The sequence below is a fragment of the Neolamprologus brichardi genome, chromosome 20, assembly GCF_056152115.1.
Source record: "Neolamprologus brichardi isolate AB-2024 chromosome 20, ASM5615211v1, whole genome shotgun sequence".
Classification (NCBI taxonomy): Eukaryota; Metazoa; Chordata; class Actinopteri; order Cichliformes; family Cichlidae; genus Neolamprologus; species Neolamprologus brichardi.
The window spans coordinates 27,645,512-27,662,840 of record NC_142123.1 but is presented as its reverse complement, the minus strand read 5'-3'; the positions used below and the strand labels follow the sequence as shown (position 1 = coordinate 27,662,840).

Here is a 17,329-nt window from a genome sequence, read left to right as displayed (position 1 = left end):
GGAAACAGAATAAAGTGCAACCTCCTAGCAGTTATGATTTAGTGACGACTTCCTCCACGTTTTGTGAGTAAGCGCCCAAAATTAGACACAAAGAGCGGATGTCACAAAGCAATGACGTTGTGTCTGATAAGACAGGTATGATAACAAGCGAAATTTGTTTCTGTGCAGCAGGGAGGACCCAGACAGTGCTCACATGACATCACAGATTAACAGGAAAACAAACGCGCAACACCAGGGTGATTAGTTTCCACCACCCGAGGCTGCCATCAGTAGCTCAGGAGCCAAAAATGTGTACCGTCCAAGAATTTTGTCTTGACGCCAGTAGCAACTGTGTAACCACGTCGCCTTGGGTGCACGCAGCTCAATCATTCACCATCACCCGTACTCACAATTTCTGCTTGATGTGTGAGTGTGTGCGCGGCCTGCTTCCTCTGCTGTCAGCTTGTGAAAAGCTCTTCCTCCCATGTGGCAACAGAACTATGACTGACATTCGGGGGCAGTGAGCACATCATTAATGAGAGTCTGGAGGTTGACAGGCGCTTTGAGAAAACACGAGTCGAGGTGGGAAGAGATGTGACGCAGTGGGGTCTCGCATAAAGCCTCGCAAGACAGTACTGGTTTCTGAGTGGTAATAGTAGAGGTTTCTGAGTGGAGGAGTGAGAAAGAGAGAAACGCAAGTGCACTACACACTACTGCACGACAGCAACACCTCATAGGGGTGCCCTCTAACGAACTTGTGTAGGTGGACAGGAGAGCCTCATATGAGTAAAGACTATACGCTAGCAATTATCACGTACAAATGTCCAACCCAGAGTCCTCTCTTGATCTCATTGTGTACAGTTTTTCTCTACTTTATACTGATTAATATCTTTGCAACAAAACACAAAAGAATTTACCAATATGTGAAACAGAAACAATGATCTCAAACTAGGCTCTGACTGTGATCCTCTTTACAATTAGGTCTCAAAAAGGCACACACACATAAAGGCCTTTGTGTCACAGTCAAGGGCTCTCATTTAAATCAGTAAAAACCAATTCACACACACAGCTCTAAGGACTGAGTTTTCACTTTAACTCAAGTTTTAATTTCTGTTTTACTCGATTACTACTCTGTGAATCACACTTAAGGCGATCAGATGCTAGCAAGTAAATGTAGGGCAAATGTAGGAAGCATTACTAATACTGAGAGGTAGTCTGAAAAGCTGATACATATAACTCGCTGAATAAACATAAGCTATGCAGGTTAAAAGTTCGGTATTAAGAATATGAACGAAAAGTGTGCTGTTTTAAAAATTACATTGCTGCCCAGTTTTTTGAGGCATAAATGGAAGGCAAGGTTTGTCTTTGTATGCTCTTTTATTCACCTTTTCCTGTTGCAGTAACTGTTATTTCAGCTGCTGTTCTGTCTGTTAGTCATCTCTGGCTGGGAATGCAGATTTCTGCACAAACACCTGGCTGAAGAAGAGGCAACTAAAAAATGTGGGGAAGTGTCTCGTGAGACAGGAGCATGAATGGATTACGATGGCTCTCCCTCCTGCTCATGCAAAGAGTGCTCACTATGTGTGCCTTTCCTAAGCACTCAGTGTTTAGTCTAACAATTATGCAAGGCGGCTTTCTTTTTTATATGTTAGGTGCAGGACAATATATTCGCGTTAAGGATGCAAACACAAGCTTGAATCAAAACCACAGTAATAAATCTGACTGGCCCTCATTAGCTAAAGGGCCTTAAAACCCAGCCTGATTTCTGGCTCCCACAGTTTGGCTGTGTGTCCATGTAGCACACAGAGTATAACACATCAATTACAGATACTGCTGATCTCAACTCATTTTGTGTATAAAGCACACCTCTCCACAAAATCATTTTCTTCATTCAACTTCTCCCCCACCATGGACAAGACCAAAGAGCTTTCAAAGCAAGAAGCTTTGTGAGAACATAACACCTGTTAGTGCGACCATTCAGAATGCTATGCAAGATCCTGCCTGGGTCCTGGGTCCATCAGAAAGGTGATTGATCGGGCCATAGCAGGAGCAGTTAAGGTAAGTAATATAGCCAGTCTCCAGACCTCAATGCATGATGCATCGTGCTGCCAAGTATCACCCAAGAAACAGATTTAGACTGTTTCTGTGAAGAGGAGTGGACCAAAATCCCTCCTGAGATGTGTACAAACCTCGTGACCGAGTACAAGAAACATCTTATCGCTGTGCTGCCAACAAGTGCTTCTCCACCCTTGTACTACTAAGTCATGTTTTACTTAGGGATTAAGGCCACTAACTGACATGCAAATCAGTTTATAACTTTCATGTAGTGTATTTTTTTTTCAACATTTTGGTTGATATACTGTCTCTCTGCATTAAAATAAAACGATCATAAGACAAATAGACTATTCAATTTTTGGAACTGTGCAAACTTGCAAATTCAGCTGGGGATCAAATAATATTTCCACCACTGTGTGTGTGCCTACTTTGTCCTTGCAATAACCCCTCTATAGATGAGAGATTGAAGGATTTCTGTGCAGTCCCATACAAAGAAGAACACCTGATGTACACTGCAGATATGTAAAATGTAGGTCTCAGCAGAATTCTTCTCCATTCTTACCCAAAGACGCCAGGCTTAAAAATAGCTTTTTTTCTCTCTCTCTCTCTCACAGGAATAGAAAAACATCTGTGACTTCCTGTTTGTAAATGATAAAATCACAGTTTTTCCACCAATAATCAGCAAAGCATGGCAGCCTATAACAAAGACATTCTTGCGGGGAGTCGACTATCAGTGTTTGCATGCGCAGAATTACTTTTATTTGTATTTGTAGAGTTTTATTTAGCCATGTGTGAGAGTGAGAGCGTGCCTGTGCGTGCGTGTCTGCTCAGGGAGGACAATGCTGCGGTTCTTGGTCGTATGCGCGTCAACGGAATCCCGTAGTGCGTCATCCTGTGACTGTTCTCTCGAACAGCGCTGTGATTGGCCGCAGACTGGAAATCTCCCCGCCCATGTATGGAAACCTTCCTGCGTCATGGGTAGAGTAAAGCCAATCGTATAAAGTTGTTCCCGGGTCCCGAGCTCAGGGACTGCTTCTCAGCTGAGAGACACATAAGATGACACACGGTCGTTTGTGGAATACGGACCGTTCAAAACACTTGTAGACGGACCCAACAGGTGAGAATGAGGATTAATGATTTTTAATACAATAGACTTGAATGCGGGATGTCGTTTTTTCAGTTCTCATGTGTACGGCTGCAGCTGAATGATACTAAACTTAATCTGGCAGCAAAATAACTTTAAATCGGAACGAAAGCAGCCATCTGTTTGCACCTTTATACACGAAAACGTGTTTGAAGTTGTGCTTGCAGAAATACATTATGTTGCAAGTTTGCTAGATTTACATCTACACTAATATAGGCTACGATTAGAATAAGTATGTCAAGTGGGTTCCCTCATCAGTCTTCTCCGCGGTATCGTAACATGTGATTCATGGGTTGGCATTGGATCCATGTCTGAAGGTCAAGTTCAATGAACTTTGCAGGCGTGACTATATATATACCACACGACTAAGTGATATATAAAAAAGCGGGTAACCTTCTCCAGTAATGAATGATGCCTAACTCGCTTCAAGCCGGGCTCTTTAATTTCTTCGAAATTCACCATGTGGCGGGTCCATGTTGTGGATTTGCAGAGGGGTTCATGATGGTCTTCTTTTAAGACTTTCTGCATATCTATAGATGCTGCAAAGAAGCATACTTGATGTTAATTAGTGTTGTATCAAACTAATGCTTGAGAAGGTGAGACATCCAGGGTAAAGCCAGTCATTTTTCATGCAAAAATCTACAGCAACATAAATTAAAAATAGGCAATATTTTGTTATGAAATTTTGAGCTGAATCACTGCAATGACTTCTAACTTTTAACCATTGGTTATCCAACGTGTGGCCCTGCACTTATGTTGTCTAAGGCTGTGGAGAAACAGTGTCTTCCACCTCTGTTATAGCTGGTTAACCTGCCAAAGCTTGAAGGTTGGGTAAAGATAGTGACAGGATTTTGTGTCTTCTCTTATATTCTTATTTTTTGTGTTTTTCAGTCTTGCAGTCATGACTTGCATATATTCCCAGCACAGATCTCAGCCTAGTGAGAACAACCTCGGCAGCTCAGAGTTTCAGAACACAGACTTTATCTCCAGACTGGCTGTGGGAATGAGTAGCCCACTGGACCAGCACCTCTCTGCACCATCCTTGCCAAGCATCGGCTCCCTGGTGGGCACTCCCACAGGAGACTTCGATGCATATTCATGCCAGTTTACTACGGCTCCTGCCCATGTTGCTCCATCCTCAGCGCAGGAAACTCCTTTCAAGCTCGATGAACTCCAAGTTTACGGCTGCTACCCTGGATCTTTCATGTTGAGTTACCCCGATGAATCTGTGTCCCCCACTGGGTCAGATTATTATGGCAGCCCTGCATCAGCCTCGGCTCCTTCAACCCCTGGGTTTCAGAGTCAGCACACATCCACCTGGGATTCAGCCTTTGGGCCATATTCACCCAGTCCAGGGTACTGGGCAACTGAGGAGACATCAGTACCCCATGCACCATCTTTCTTCACATTTGGTGCAGGATCCATGGAGGATATGTCCCCTTTGGGTCAGCCACACTTACGAGATCATGATGCTTTCGCCTTGAGCCATCCTCACCCATCTACGCTGACCTTTCCCACCTTGGAGATGGAGCATGCACGCAGCTTTGATGGTGCTGACCAACTGGACGCTGGAAGCTTGTCACCCAAGCTGAAAAGTCCAGGTGGAAACGAAGGCTGCTGTGCTGTGTGTGGGGATAACGCCTCCTGCCATCACTATGGAGTTCGCACTTGTGAAGGATGCAAAGGTTTTTTCAAGGTAATAACATCTGATATCTCTGTCCTGCAGAATCACCTATTTGAAAACAGTTGTTATCGAATTGTTTGTTTGTGCTATGTGAGTTAAGAGCATTTCTTCTTTCTGTTTTACAGCGTACTGTGCAGAAAAATTCAAAGTATGTATGCCTTTCCAACAAAGACTGTCCTGTGGACAAGAGGCGGAGGAATCGATGCCAGTTCTGCCGTTTCCAGAAGTGTCTAGCTGTAGGCATGGTCAGGGAAGGTGAGCGCAGTGCAAACACACATGATTCATAGTGTAGAAGGATGCTAACACTGAACCTGAAGTAACAGATTTACCACATTTCTTTTTTTGTTTGTTTTGTTACAGTTGTCAGAACCGATAGCCTGAAAGGGCGAAGAGGCCGCTTACCTTCCAAGCCCAAAATTATTCAGGATGTAACGGCTGCTGTGTCTCCAGTGAGCATGATCGCCGCACTTGTGAGGGCACATATTGACTCAAACCCCAGCGTTGGGACACTGGATTATTCCAAGGTAAGAAAAATACATTTTCTACAGCTGTTTCAGTTCTTTTGGAGTAATCTTTGCTAAAAAATAAATGAATAAACTGAGATAGCTACCTAAATGTCTGCGCTGTGTTTAATTTCAGTATGTTGAGATGGATACCAGCCCTAATCAGAAAGAGGACGCCAGTGATATCAGACAGTTTTACGACTTGCTTACAGCCTCCATGGAGGTTATCAGGCAGTGGGCAAATAGCATCCCGGGATTCTCTGAGTTCTGCCTTGAGGATCAGGAACTGCTGCTCGAATCGGCATTTGTTGAACTCTACATCCTGCGTCTTGCATTTCGGTGAGTGTAACTTCCTTTAAAAAAATTTAAACTACCTCTTTAGCATTTACTTTTGACATTCTTGAGATATTTTATACAGCTAACAAACTGTGTTTCTCTTGTGCAGGTCTGATCCCAAAACGGAGAAGCTCATCTTCTGCAATGGAGTCGTACTTCATAAAACGCAGTGCGTACGGGGTTTTGGCGACTGGATCGAGTCCATCTTGGAGTTTTCGCAAAATCTCCATCGCATGAAGCTCGACGTTTCCTCCTTCTCCTGCCTCACAGCCCTCGTCATAATCACCGGTAAGAAACTATCATGCTGAGTTCAGATGACAGCACTATATATAGGGAATCTGCTTCAAAATACTGACATTACAGGTGTATGACAAAATATAACATGGAGCACATTATATATCACAGCAGACCTAAACGCAATCTACGCTGTGCTATATTTCAAAATACAATGCACAATTTGTGGGGTCATCTTTGAAACCATTATATTGGTCTTTATTTGCTTGTTTCCTCCCTCTGTGGCCACGATGCTATGCTTTTCCATTTGTATTTAGTTTTATTTTGTTAAAGTCAGATAAATGATTGCTTAATGACTCTTATATTTTCTCAGATCGGCATGGTCTTAAGGAACCAAAACGTGTGGAAGACCTGCAGAATCAGCTCATCACCTGCCTCAAAGATCACGTCTCTGGCTGTGGCTCTGACTCTTTGAGGCCCAATTATTTATCCAGACTTCTCGGGAAGCTGCCTGAGCTCAGGACTCTGTGCACTCAAGGCCTCCAGCGCATCTTTTACCTTAAACTAGAAGACCTCGTTCCTCCGCCACCGATCGTGGAAAAAATATTTCTGGATACGCTTCCATTTTGAGCGTGAGATGGGAGATATGCCATCTGTGATGTGAAATCTGGAGCTGATCTGAGAGCCAAAGCAAACAGACTGAGTGCTCATACTCCAGGTAGCAAAGTAAAACTGCATGCAGCTAAGAAAAAAAAAAGCAATCCTTAGGGATTATGCATTATCAGAAGTAAAGTGCTACTTCTGACTTATAAAATGAAATAAAACTTGTAGAAGTCCCTTTTTCTGTGGAGCAATCACATGATTCTTTATTTGGTTAGGAAATTGTAATCTCTCCAGATGGAATTCGAGAGGTCATCTCATGGATCAAACAGTAACTGTTTACATACGAGGTGCCATGAATGGAAACTTTGTTAAACAGAGGGAAATGACAGCACTTTTCCAAACAGTTACAAATGAATTCAAATAAGGTCCGCGCCATCATTTGAATGATATAAGCAAAAAGCATTAATGTGATATTTTCAGCTCCAGTATTAAAATAGCCAATACCCACAGATTTATTCAGCAGTACAGTTCGTGTATCATGAATCGACTCTGAGCAGCTATCATACTGTGTATTTTCCAGTACAGTCTTACACACTGGTCTTGTTTGTAAATGATTTTATATCTGTTATGAAGTCTGGTGTTGGTGCCACTTGAACTGTTTTATACAGTTTGTTTTGGATGAGTTGTTTTTATGTACAAAGATGTTCTCTTCTACTGCAGATAAACATTTAATAAAAATGTCAAACTGCATGTTTTGAGTGCGTTTGTTGTTTTCTCTCTGAATGTTTAGGATATTTTAAATGTCTTAATTTATTTATTGTTTAGCTCAGGCAGCATTGGGGAGTAATGAACCGATCGTACATCTTGATCATTCACTCGCTTCTTTTTTTTTGTTGTTGTCATTTTTGATGTAGCTACCTACTGAAACTATAAAAAGGAAAAGAACCATAAAAGGAAATGAATGGTTTTTTTATGTCACGCTGCCTGTCTTACTGTAATTGAAGCCCCTTTTGCAAGCTCCGCCTCCAATTTCCACTACAAAGTCATGCCCAGGCAGTGCATTTGGCAGGCAGCCACCACCACACACTTAGAGCATGTGCAAAAGGTGTTACTCAAGTCTCAAACTGCAACAGCATAATCATGGATAAACTTCCTGAAAATATCAATCATTGGTATTCATAAGCCAAGGTTCAGGGTAGTTATTGCATGGTGGAAGTTGACTGAGTGGTGCAATGCCCCCACCATAGCATCAGGTGTCTGTCTGATGGTCTTTGTATAAATATAAAGCCAAATTTGATATTAACTGTGCTTTTTCTTTAAATACTGTATTTTTTTTAAATGTAGTTCTTCTTATGCATAACTAGTGAACAATTTGCTGCAATAAATCCAACTGAGTTGTGTGAATTTTTTGTTACATCTTACAATTTTGTATCACTTGAACTGTACATTGTGAATTTAAAAGTCGTTCCCAACAAATGTTTGTTGACCAATCTATGAAGGTCAGTGTACTGCAAAATGAGAAAACATCTTCATCAGTCTTACAACCAATGGCCTAAAAAATTTCACAACACAATGTAAAACTTATCAGGATAAACAAAAACAAGTGTTGAAGTCAGTTGGACACACGTCTTGATGTTTTGTGACTTCTGAAGTTGATTGTCACCAGTGTTGGAAAACTAACTAAGATGTATGAGATTCTGTTTGTTCATATATGATGTTCTGGTGCTATAAACCTCATAAAAATGGAAATAACACAACATACTGTAACTAAAAGAAGGATGAAGCCACTGTGGTAGTAGCCACTGGTTTGCAGAGTCACGGCCTGCTAACCTGGACTGAGCATTCTGGTAACTCTAATGGCTACCACCACTTATGAAACGATCAACATACTGCACTCAATAAAATGAAGCTAGCAGCTGACACCAAAACACCAAAAATCATTTACTGATTTAGTACAGATCATATACTTGTATATGACTTGTAGGACTTTCTCCAACCAGAGGCCTCACCCGCTGCTATTAGAAAGAATGCAGGCTTAAGGCACTTCCACATTGGCTCATCAGAAACCACCTCTATCTTTTACATACAGTCTATGATAACTAGCAGGAAAAAACCCCCATGAAGAATAATTTTCCATTCACCAATTTAGTTAAAGTTTCCTCTTTAATGTAGCGGCATGTACTTCTATTTATGGTAGTTTCCATCATATTCCATCAAACAAACAAAAAGAAAGAAAGAAAGAAAAAGAAATCTGCATTGCTTGTGACTGTCTGGTGACCTGCAATTCACCATCTTGAAAAACTGTAACATGGTAACCTGCAGGAAATTTATGATGAGGGTTTTCTTTAAAGCCATTTAATAAAAGCAGGAAAATAAGGAATGCTGTGAATTCCCACATAAAGATGCACACTTTTTCACCCTGACAGCAGCTGCAGCTGGATTCATCACATCACTTGTGTCTGCTTTAATATGCTTTCTTATGTTGCAGCGTGCTGAGCTCTCTCTCAGTCACTGTGAATGTAGCTTTCTAAACGGAGTCAAGGGATTCTTGATTGATTGCCTCAATACCCTTTGACCTCAGTCAAGATGAGTTTCTTCCTTTGGCAACAGATCAGTACATACCGCTCAAAAATGAATCCCCTCCACCCTCTTCCCTCCCAGATATGTGCTGATCTGTTTTTAGAAGCTGGTGGATTTCCCAGTTCGGTCTCAAGTGACCCAGACTACTTCATCGTTACATAATGAATACATGTGTGAGTGTATGCCAACACACACATGAACCTCATGAAGCTGGAGGTGTTTGTTAAAAAAAACAAAGAAAAGAAAAGAAGAAATTTGCCACAATAGATAATCAAGTATGAATGAAAAGATTACTCAAATGCACCAGCATGCGAAAAAAACCTCTTCATTTACTGTATAGAGCACTTTTAAAAACAATGGGAAGTGACTCAAAATGCTTTCCAGTAGAGCCAAAACACATTTAACACATAAATATGAAAAACACACAGATAAATAAAATTGTGTGTGTGTGTGTGTTAAGCATGTGGCACTGTGACCCATTTAGCAGTATTTACATGGGATCATAGTAACAGTCAAGCATGAGAAAGAAGATGAGATGTAACAGTGAAGGCATGGAGACCTTTTTGACCTGATGATGTTGCAAGATGAGAGTTCAAAACCAAAATTAGATCAAATTCAGAGGAGGACATGATTGAGCATAAAATGTATTCAAAAGTCAGAGTAACCTTCACTAAAAAGTATCATGTGGCAACAACAAACTAAAAATGTGTTACATTTTAATGCTGTTCTTCCATTGTTGAAATGACTGTCTGGACCAACATGTTGTAATGATGCACAGATGATGCCACACTAAGTTTTAGGGATCACTTCCAACCTGAGGAAACACACATGCAAAGACTTGAATAACTTGTATAGCTAAAAATATACCCGAATCTGCATATGTTTGCATGCTGTACAACAATAATGAAGAAATATCTACCTCCTCTGTTGCAGAGTTTGTTTATTTTTCACTGCTCATCTTGGACACAGTTCTTTAAAAAATCTGCAGTGTCTTCAATCTGTATTTATCTGCACACATTTGGTCCAGAACTATTAAGAGTCACTACACTACATCATGATGACTGGCTCAGGATAGTACTTTCTATCCTTAGCTGCAGCCGTGTTACCGCACTATAGGATAGACCCTCAGTACGTGTTGTTCTCTTCTGTGCGCATCTCATGTTTCTTCATGGCAGTTACAGAATCTCAGATCTCTGTCTGATATGGTAATGTATCTTAATACACAAGCTGGAAGATTATATAATTGGAAAAGTGAAGACTTGTGCAAAAAGAGCTACAATATAAAACCAGTATCGCTTTCATTACCAAACTTATGTGAGTGATAAAGATAGCGTGGATAGGACAACTCTTTTATTTGCATTACACTTTGGTTGAAACTGGGGAAAGTGAGAGTAATTTGAACATGTCTTGTTAGATTGCAGGTGCTTTAAGCTTGCAGAGTGATGAGCTTCATAAGAGAATCATCTGACCAGGAGTGAAATAAAATCTGTTGTGTAACAGATGAACACGAGTGAAAACATGGTGATCAAGGGGTTCATCTACCCATGCAAATAATTGTCTTAAATATGTCCTTGAATTTGTTTAGATTATTTTAATTTGTTTAAATCATTTTGAAGAATTGTGATTAATTTACAGTAACACTCAAAACTCATTTTGCACAATGTAGAACAATCTTGATATCAGCCATGCAGAGGCTTTGATCCTTGCCCAGCTTGTTTGGGTCATCAATCAAGCTGGGCATTCCTTGTTAATGGATTTGAAACCATCAGAGACGTTTTTGTAATAGATTTTTCCAATTACTGAAGAAATACATATTATTGCAAGTTATATATACATGTTTCTTTCCAGATGTTGCATAACGCTTTTATTACAACAGAAGTTGTTGCAGCCACAAAACAACCATAAAATTGTCTCCTAAGAGAACCAACTGAAAAGAGGACCCAGGATCATCTCTAATTCAGAAGATCTATTAGAGCTTCAAAAATCACCAATTAAATGCACTCTACAGTCCATATCAGCGCTTCTCAAGACACATCTTGACATCAACTGTTGGACAGGAAGCAGCATGTGAGGCTGGGAAAGAATGTCTCGGACTCCCGGACCATCAGCACCAGTTCCCCCCAGGGCTGTGTTCTTTCTCCTCTGCTCTTCTCCCTGTACACCAGGGGTGGGCAATTCCAGGCCCCGAGAGCCGGTGTCCTGCAGGTTTTAGATCTCACCTTGGGTCAACACACCTGAATCACATGATTAGTTCATTACCAGGCCTCTGGAGAACTTCAGGACATGTTGAGGAGATAATTTAGCTATTTAAATCAGCTGTTTTGGTTCAAGGACACATCTAAAACCTGCAGGGACACCGGCCCTCGGGGCCTGGAATTGCCCACCCCTGCTGTACACTAACTGCTGCACCTCCACCCACCAGTCTGTCAAGCTAATCAAGTTTGCAGACGACACCACCGTTATTGGACTCATCTCGGACGGGGATGAGTCTGCCTACAGGAGGGAGGTTGAACATTTGGTGTCCTGGTGCAGCCACAACAACCTGGTGCTGAATGCCCAGAAGACAGTGGAGATTATTGTGGACTTCAGGAAGCACACAGCCCCACTCCCCCACATCATCCTGATTGACACCCTCATCACCACCGTGGACTCATTCCGCTTCCTGGGTACCACCATCACCCAGGGCCTGAAGTGGGAGCCCACCATCACCTCCGTCATAAAGAAAGCCCAGCAGAGGATGTACTTCCTGAGGCAGCTGAAGATTTTCAACCTGTCAACACGGACAATGATGCAATTCTACACTGCAATCATAGAGTCCATCCTCACCTCCTCCATCACCACGCTGGAGCCACTATCAGGGTCAAACAGAGACTGCAGCGTGTTGTGCACTCTGCTGAGAAGGTGATTGGCAGCAGACTCCCATCTCTGAAGGAACTGTACACCTCCAAAACACTAGGGTATGCAGCTCGGATCACAGCTGACCCTTCACACCCTGTGACACAGTCTGTTTGACCTGTTCCCCTCAGGCATGAGGCTCCAGTCCATACGGACCATTTATATTTTTATTTAAGTGTTGTGTTACAGTATGTTTTGCACTAAGTACCGCAGCAATTTCCTAATGTTGTAAACCTGCTCGACATTTGGCAATAAAACCCTTTCTGATTCTGAAGGGGGCTACAAAACAAGTTTTTTGCAGTCAAAGAGCCACAAAGAAGCCATTGGAGGAGAAGAAAAGGATAAAAACCACAAGACAGTAGATCAGGTGAAACCTGGACTTTAGTCTGATATGTTCAAACATAAGCAGACAAACCAGAGCAAGACAGCCACAGCTTCCAGTGTCTGCAACTCAATGACATCTAGAGTGTTAAAATATGACTTTTTATTGTAGTTTGACCAGGAAATATTGTGCAATTCGTTAAGAACAGGAGAGTGATTGAGCCTCATCCGAGCCAAAGGTCTGAATCGTTTTAAAGCCCTTGTTATGACAAACCACAGTGAAGCAAGAGTTAACAATGGGCTTGAACTTCGTCAGACAAACGGAACAGAAAAAACGTGAACATTTGTTTTTAGAGAATATTATTCATCTATTTTACTAAGCTGAGATCAGAAGGAGATCAACTTGGTTTCCATGTGGCCACTAATTTAAAATGAGTTTGACCCCATTTGTTGTCCTAAAAGCTGATGCCGCCCACGTAAAGTCATATTTAGTAGTATTTAAATGAAACAATTTGAATGGGAAAAGAGCAGGAGTTCCTCGTATTCTTTTCCTTGCCCCGGGATATTTACAGTACGTCACTTTTTACTCAGCACTGAGTCTGGAACAAAACTAATTTATTTCAATTTATGTTTCCAGAAGGCGTGTAAATATTGATTTGGTTATAGATGTCCAACCAAAGTACGAGAACATGTTGTAATCAATAATGTTTTATTGCTAATCAATAGCAACACATGTGGAAATCAGATGGGGTGGTGAAATGAAAGCCATTTCTTTGCACATTTACAGGTGTTACATTCTCTAATATATACTGAGCCATTTTTCAAAGGGGTGGGGTGGGGATGGGGGTAACTTAATGCTATATATCCAGTTTTAGAATTCATATTCAATGTTAATTGTAGCTAGGCTCAAAGTGTGTTCATGCTAGTTTATTTTTTATAAACAATTCAAAACTAGGGTGGCAATAGGGGTGGCAAGAGATTGTTTTAGGGCCACCCCATGCCTCCACAGTAGAGCTGCACCTGCAGCAACAGCAGGATTGTGTTAAAGGAGAACAGTTTGTAAAAGAACTGTGATAAGAGATGCAGTAAATCAAATCAAGCAACTACAAAATTATATTTTTTCATCTGTTTTAATAACAATAAGTCTGATAAAGTTAATCCAGATATTGTCGTTAAGAGAAAACTTAGATAAGCAGATGACCCCCTAATAGCAAGCACTTGGTGACAATGGGAAGGGAAAACTCCCTTTTAACAGGAAGAAACCTCGACAAGAGCCAGGCTCAGACAGGGGCAGCCACCTACTACGACTGGTGAGGGGAGGGAAACAGGACAAAAGACACACTGTGGAAGAGAGCCAGAGTAATAATAACTAATAATTAAATGCAAAGTGGTAGGTAAACACATAGTGAGTGGAAAAAAGGTGAGTGAAGTGCATCATGGGAAACCACAGCAACCTAGGCCTATTGCACCTTAACTAAGGGAGGATTCAGGGTCAGCTGATCCTGCCATCCTCAAAAAAGCAAAGTTTTAAGCCCAATATTAAAAGCCACATTATCTGTCAAACACGGTGTAAGCAATATTCTAGCACAGACATGCAAAGCTGCGAGCAGAACAGGGTCACTCGTGTTTATCTCACTAGCTGGGACCACATCCTCAGTGACGATGATCGATGATGGATGAGGAACCGTGTACTGGTAAACGGCCTGTATTTGTATTGCGCTTTACTTAGTCCCTAAGGAACCCCAAAGCGCTTTAAACTACATTCAGTCATTTACCCATTCCCCATGTACTAACGAGAAGTGGATGAAAGAAAGATGAGAAGAAAGAAGAAAAAAGGGGGCGGGAGAAGGGTGGGGCATGAAAATGAGAACAGCAGGTATTGGTGAAGGGGCTTATAGAGCCTGAGGCCGGAAGGGGCGTGAATGAGGTGTGATCCCGCTCCTGAAATTCAGATAATATCTCCACTTATGATGTGACTGTTCATGGAAGGATGAATTGTGAAATGTCCTCTCTGCTCAGATTCAGCCAATGCTCTGAAACTGCAAATGGATAATGCAAAGTGCAAAGGCAGTCTAAGAGCAATCAGTCTAATTTCTCTCAAAGCAGAGAAATTAGATATTTTTCTGTGGCCAAGTCAGTCACCTGATCTCAGCCCAACAGAGTTTGCTTTTCAGTTACTGAAGATGAACCTAACCTATCAAATTACATCCTCCTTGTATGGAGGCTTGTATGGTGACTTTGAACCTAATGGTACCCCTTTCTTTTCGCTATTTTGCAACTTCTGATCATTTTTACTCTGTTCATTAGCATCATCACAATTAATCCTAAAACAGTGACTCTGGTTAGTTGTATGGTCCCCAGTCTGAAGCCTGGAAGGAGACACGAAGCAGTGGACTCCCAGTGAGAAACAAGGCAGCAACCAAAAGTAACTTCAGGTGCCAGTGCATCGAAGACTGTATCACAAGATGAACTGATACAATATACTCTTGTCACTCCAACATGTCAGCATGTAGCTGATAGAGCTGGTGACTGCAACCTACCATAAAATAAAGAGTAAAACCAGAGACAAAGATGATTTTAACTGATAGCATTGATTACTTTGCCAGTTCTGTTGGTTACAGTAATTGTGAAATTAAAAATTGTGATACGTATGACAATTTTGTATGACAAATTTAATTTTACTTGTTGCTACAGATGAAAAAATAAACATTCAGGATGTTTAAGTTAAATTCAGTATTCACTGTGGTACTTCCCGGTTTTAATTCTACTTTTAAATCTAATACATTTTGATTCTTCACATAAAGACCCTTCTTGTTCAAAAGTTTTAACACAGTCCAACTTCTCAACTAAGGAACGGATCTTTTTCCACTTTTTGACATAACACCCTCCCTCCCTGTGATGTCTTTAAATAGACTGGCAGCCTTGAAATAATCACATATGTATCTGATGCACAACCACGACAATGAGCACAGGGTACTACTAAAAATCTGAAGATTTCTTCCATGCTGAGATAAAATCACTTTCTAAAAATACTCATAAAATCTCAGATACAAACACCCGCAGTATTAAGAAATCAGAGAGCATCTGAAGAGCTATTTATAATACTGGCTCAGTTCAGTTTTCCTCCTTTTTTTTTTTTTTAAAGACACTTTATGTCACATATCGTGTTATTTAAATAGACAGCATGGGCTCCTACTAGCAGTTATTCGTTGATAGTACACAATTACAGTGGCTGGTTTAAAAAGGGCACCGTGACATTTAAGCCTGCTTAGTGGCAAGGTTATAAGATTTATATCAATACAAGCATCTTCATGTTCCACCTTAAGTGGTCATACAAGTAGTAACACAACCATAAGTAGCTCTTGTAGCTCATTGAAAGATATGGGTGATAATATACAGAACAGAGGTCCTGCAGACTGGGTACAGATGCATGAAAAATAAAAAAAAACAGCTTCAAGTGTCTTAGTCAGTTGACACCGTGTCTTGCTTGATCAGCTTCAATGATCCTTGGCATAGATTCTACAACTGTCTAGAAAATTACTGGTAGGGATTGGGGATTGTACAAGAAATTCCCCTATTTGGTATTTTGATGACAGTTGTCATCAAAAGGTCAAACATATTTAATTAAGTTGAAGTTAGCTAAAATGGTTAACATCAATTTAATATTTATCAGATGATCGGTGAATGTCCATGGATGGAGTTAAAGTCATTCTGTAGGATACCAATCCCAGAAATACAGAAATATAAAAAATATTTATGTACTATAAACTTTTTATTGATTTGTAGAGATGCTTTCCTCTAATAGGACCGGAAAACCTTAGAACAAAATGTTCCCTCACTGCATAATAGAGACCACAGATCACTTCGCCTTAGAGGTGAAGGGTTTACGTTTTTTTTTCTTTACTCAGTCACCTGTTCTTACAGATGGTCACAGAGCAGTTTAGCGCCCCGTGAACATTTCTAATAATAGCCACAACTAAAATAGACAGTCATCACATGAAATCAATAATGCCACTTAGATATGACAGAGTGGGCTGGCATGCTGCCCCTCACACTTGGATTATCGTGACACTTGTAACTAAGCTCACTCTTATGCGGCAGCTTTGGATGCATGACTAAGTTAATGTCATAAGAGAAATGTTCTTTAAACATGGAAAAGCCACATGTTAAAAATGTCCGACAATAAGAGAAGATCATTGAATCGATGTGTGATAATGAAGTCAAATGAGTTTCCAAAGTGACAGAACGTAAAGAGAAAGAATGAATGTAGAAAGTTGACAAATAGCGCCATCCAGAGGTCAGAAAATGACAGTTAATACACGGCTGTGCTCAGACTGATCTTGGGTATGAATGTTACTCTGGCCTTTTAATGGTTCTGCATAATCTACACAGGGTCAAATATTTACGTATATTCACTTTAATCTTTTAATACATGATGAGGGCCAAAGCACTTTATCTTCTAGTTACTGATCATGATTGACTACAACTGGTAGTTTCTTTTTGCCAGAATAAAAAGGATTTGTTAGACAGCACTTACTGGATTGACCAATACCCAGCACAATGTGAAAGTCCAAGGAATTCAGTTAACATCTAAGGACAATTGTAGATTTACACGAGTTGGGAAGGCCGTTTCTAAACAGTTCAAACTTGTCCTCGGGATCTCCTTACCTGGATGATTGAGCATGTTCAGACAACTGTATGCAAGTTCAGGAACAACCCAGGAATCACTCAGAGTGAAACCTGCCATGAACTGGAAACCAGTATCACAGTTTACAGTGATGCAAGTTTTCCATTGTCATGGTCTAAGAAGGTGCTGGCCAAGAAAGACACCCCTGCTCCAAAACTCGACTGAAATTTCCAGCTGTCCACGTGGATTAGCCTTCTGGAGAAAAGTTTTATGGTTGGATTAGACAAAGGCAGAACTATCTAGCCACAATGACAAGAGGCATGATTGGAGGAGTAAAGGTGAGGCTCTGGGGATGGTTTAGTCACTGG

At 40.9% G+C, this 17,329-nt stretch overlaps 1 protein-coding gene across 2 annotated transcripts; it reads left to right on the top strand.

Moving 5' to 3' along the window:
* Positions 1-3,031: 3,031 nt before the first annotated feature.
* On the top strand, positions 3,032-7,488 carry nr4a1 (nuclear receptor subfamily 4, group A, member 1). Of its 2 annotated transcripts, XM_006794072.3 has the most exons (7): positions 3,032-3,151; positions 4,070-4,874; positions 4,988-5,117; positions 5,223-5,386; positions 5,502-5,704; positions 5,811-5,989; positions 6,309-7,484. In XM_006794072.3, the coding sequence occupies exons 2-7, from the start codon at positions 4,080-4,082 to the stop codon at positions 6,563-6,565; spliced, it is 1,728 nt and encodes a 575-aa protein (XP_006794135.1). In that variant the 5' UTR covers positions 3,032-3,151; positions 4,070-4,079; the 3' UTR covers positions 6,566-7,484. The 2 variants fall into 2 exon arrangements, with proteins under 2 accessions (XP_006794135.1, XP_006794136.1); XM_006794073.3 differs by having other exon boundaries at positions 3,032-4,874; positions 6,309-7,488.
* Positions 7,489-17,329: the final 9,841 nt, after the last annotated feature.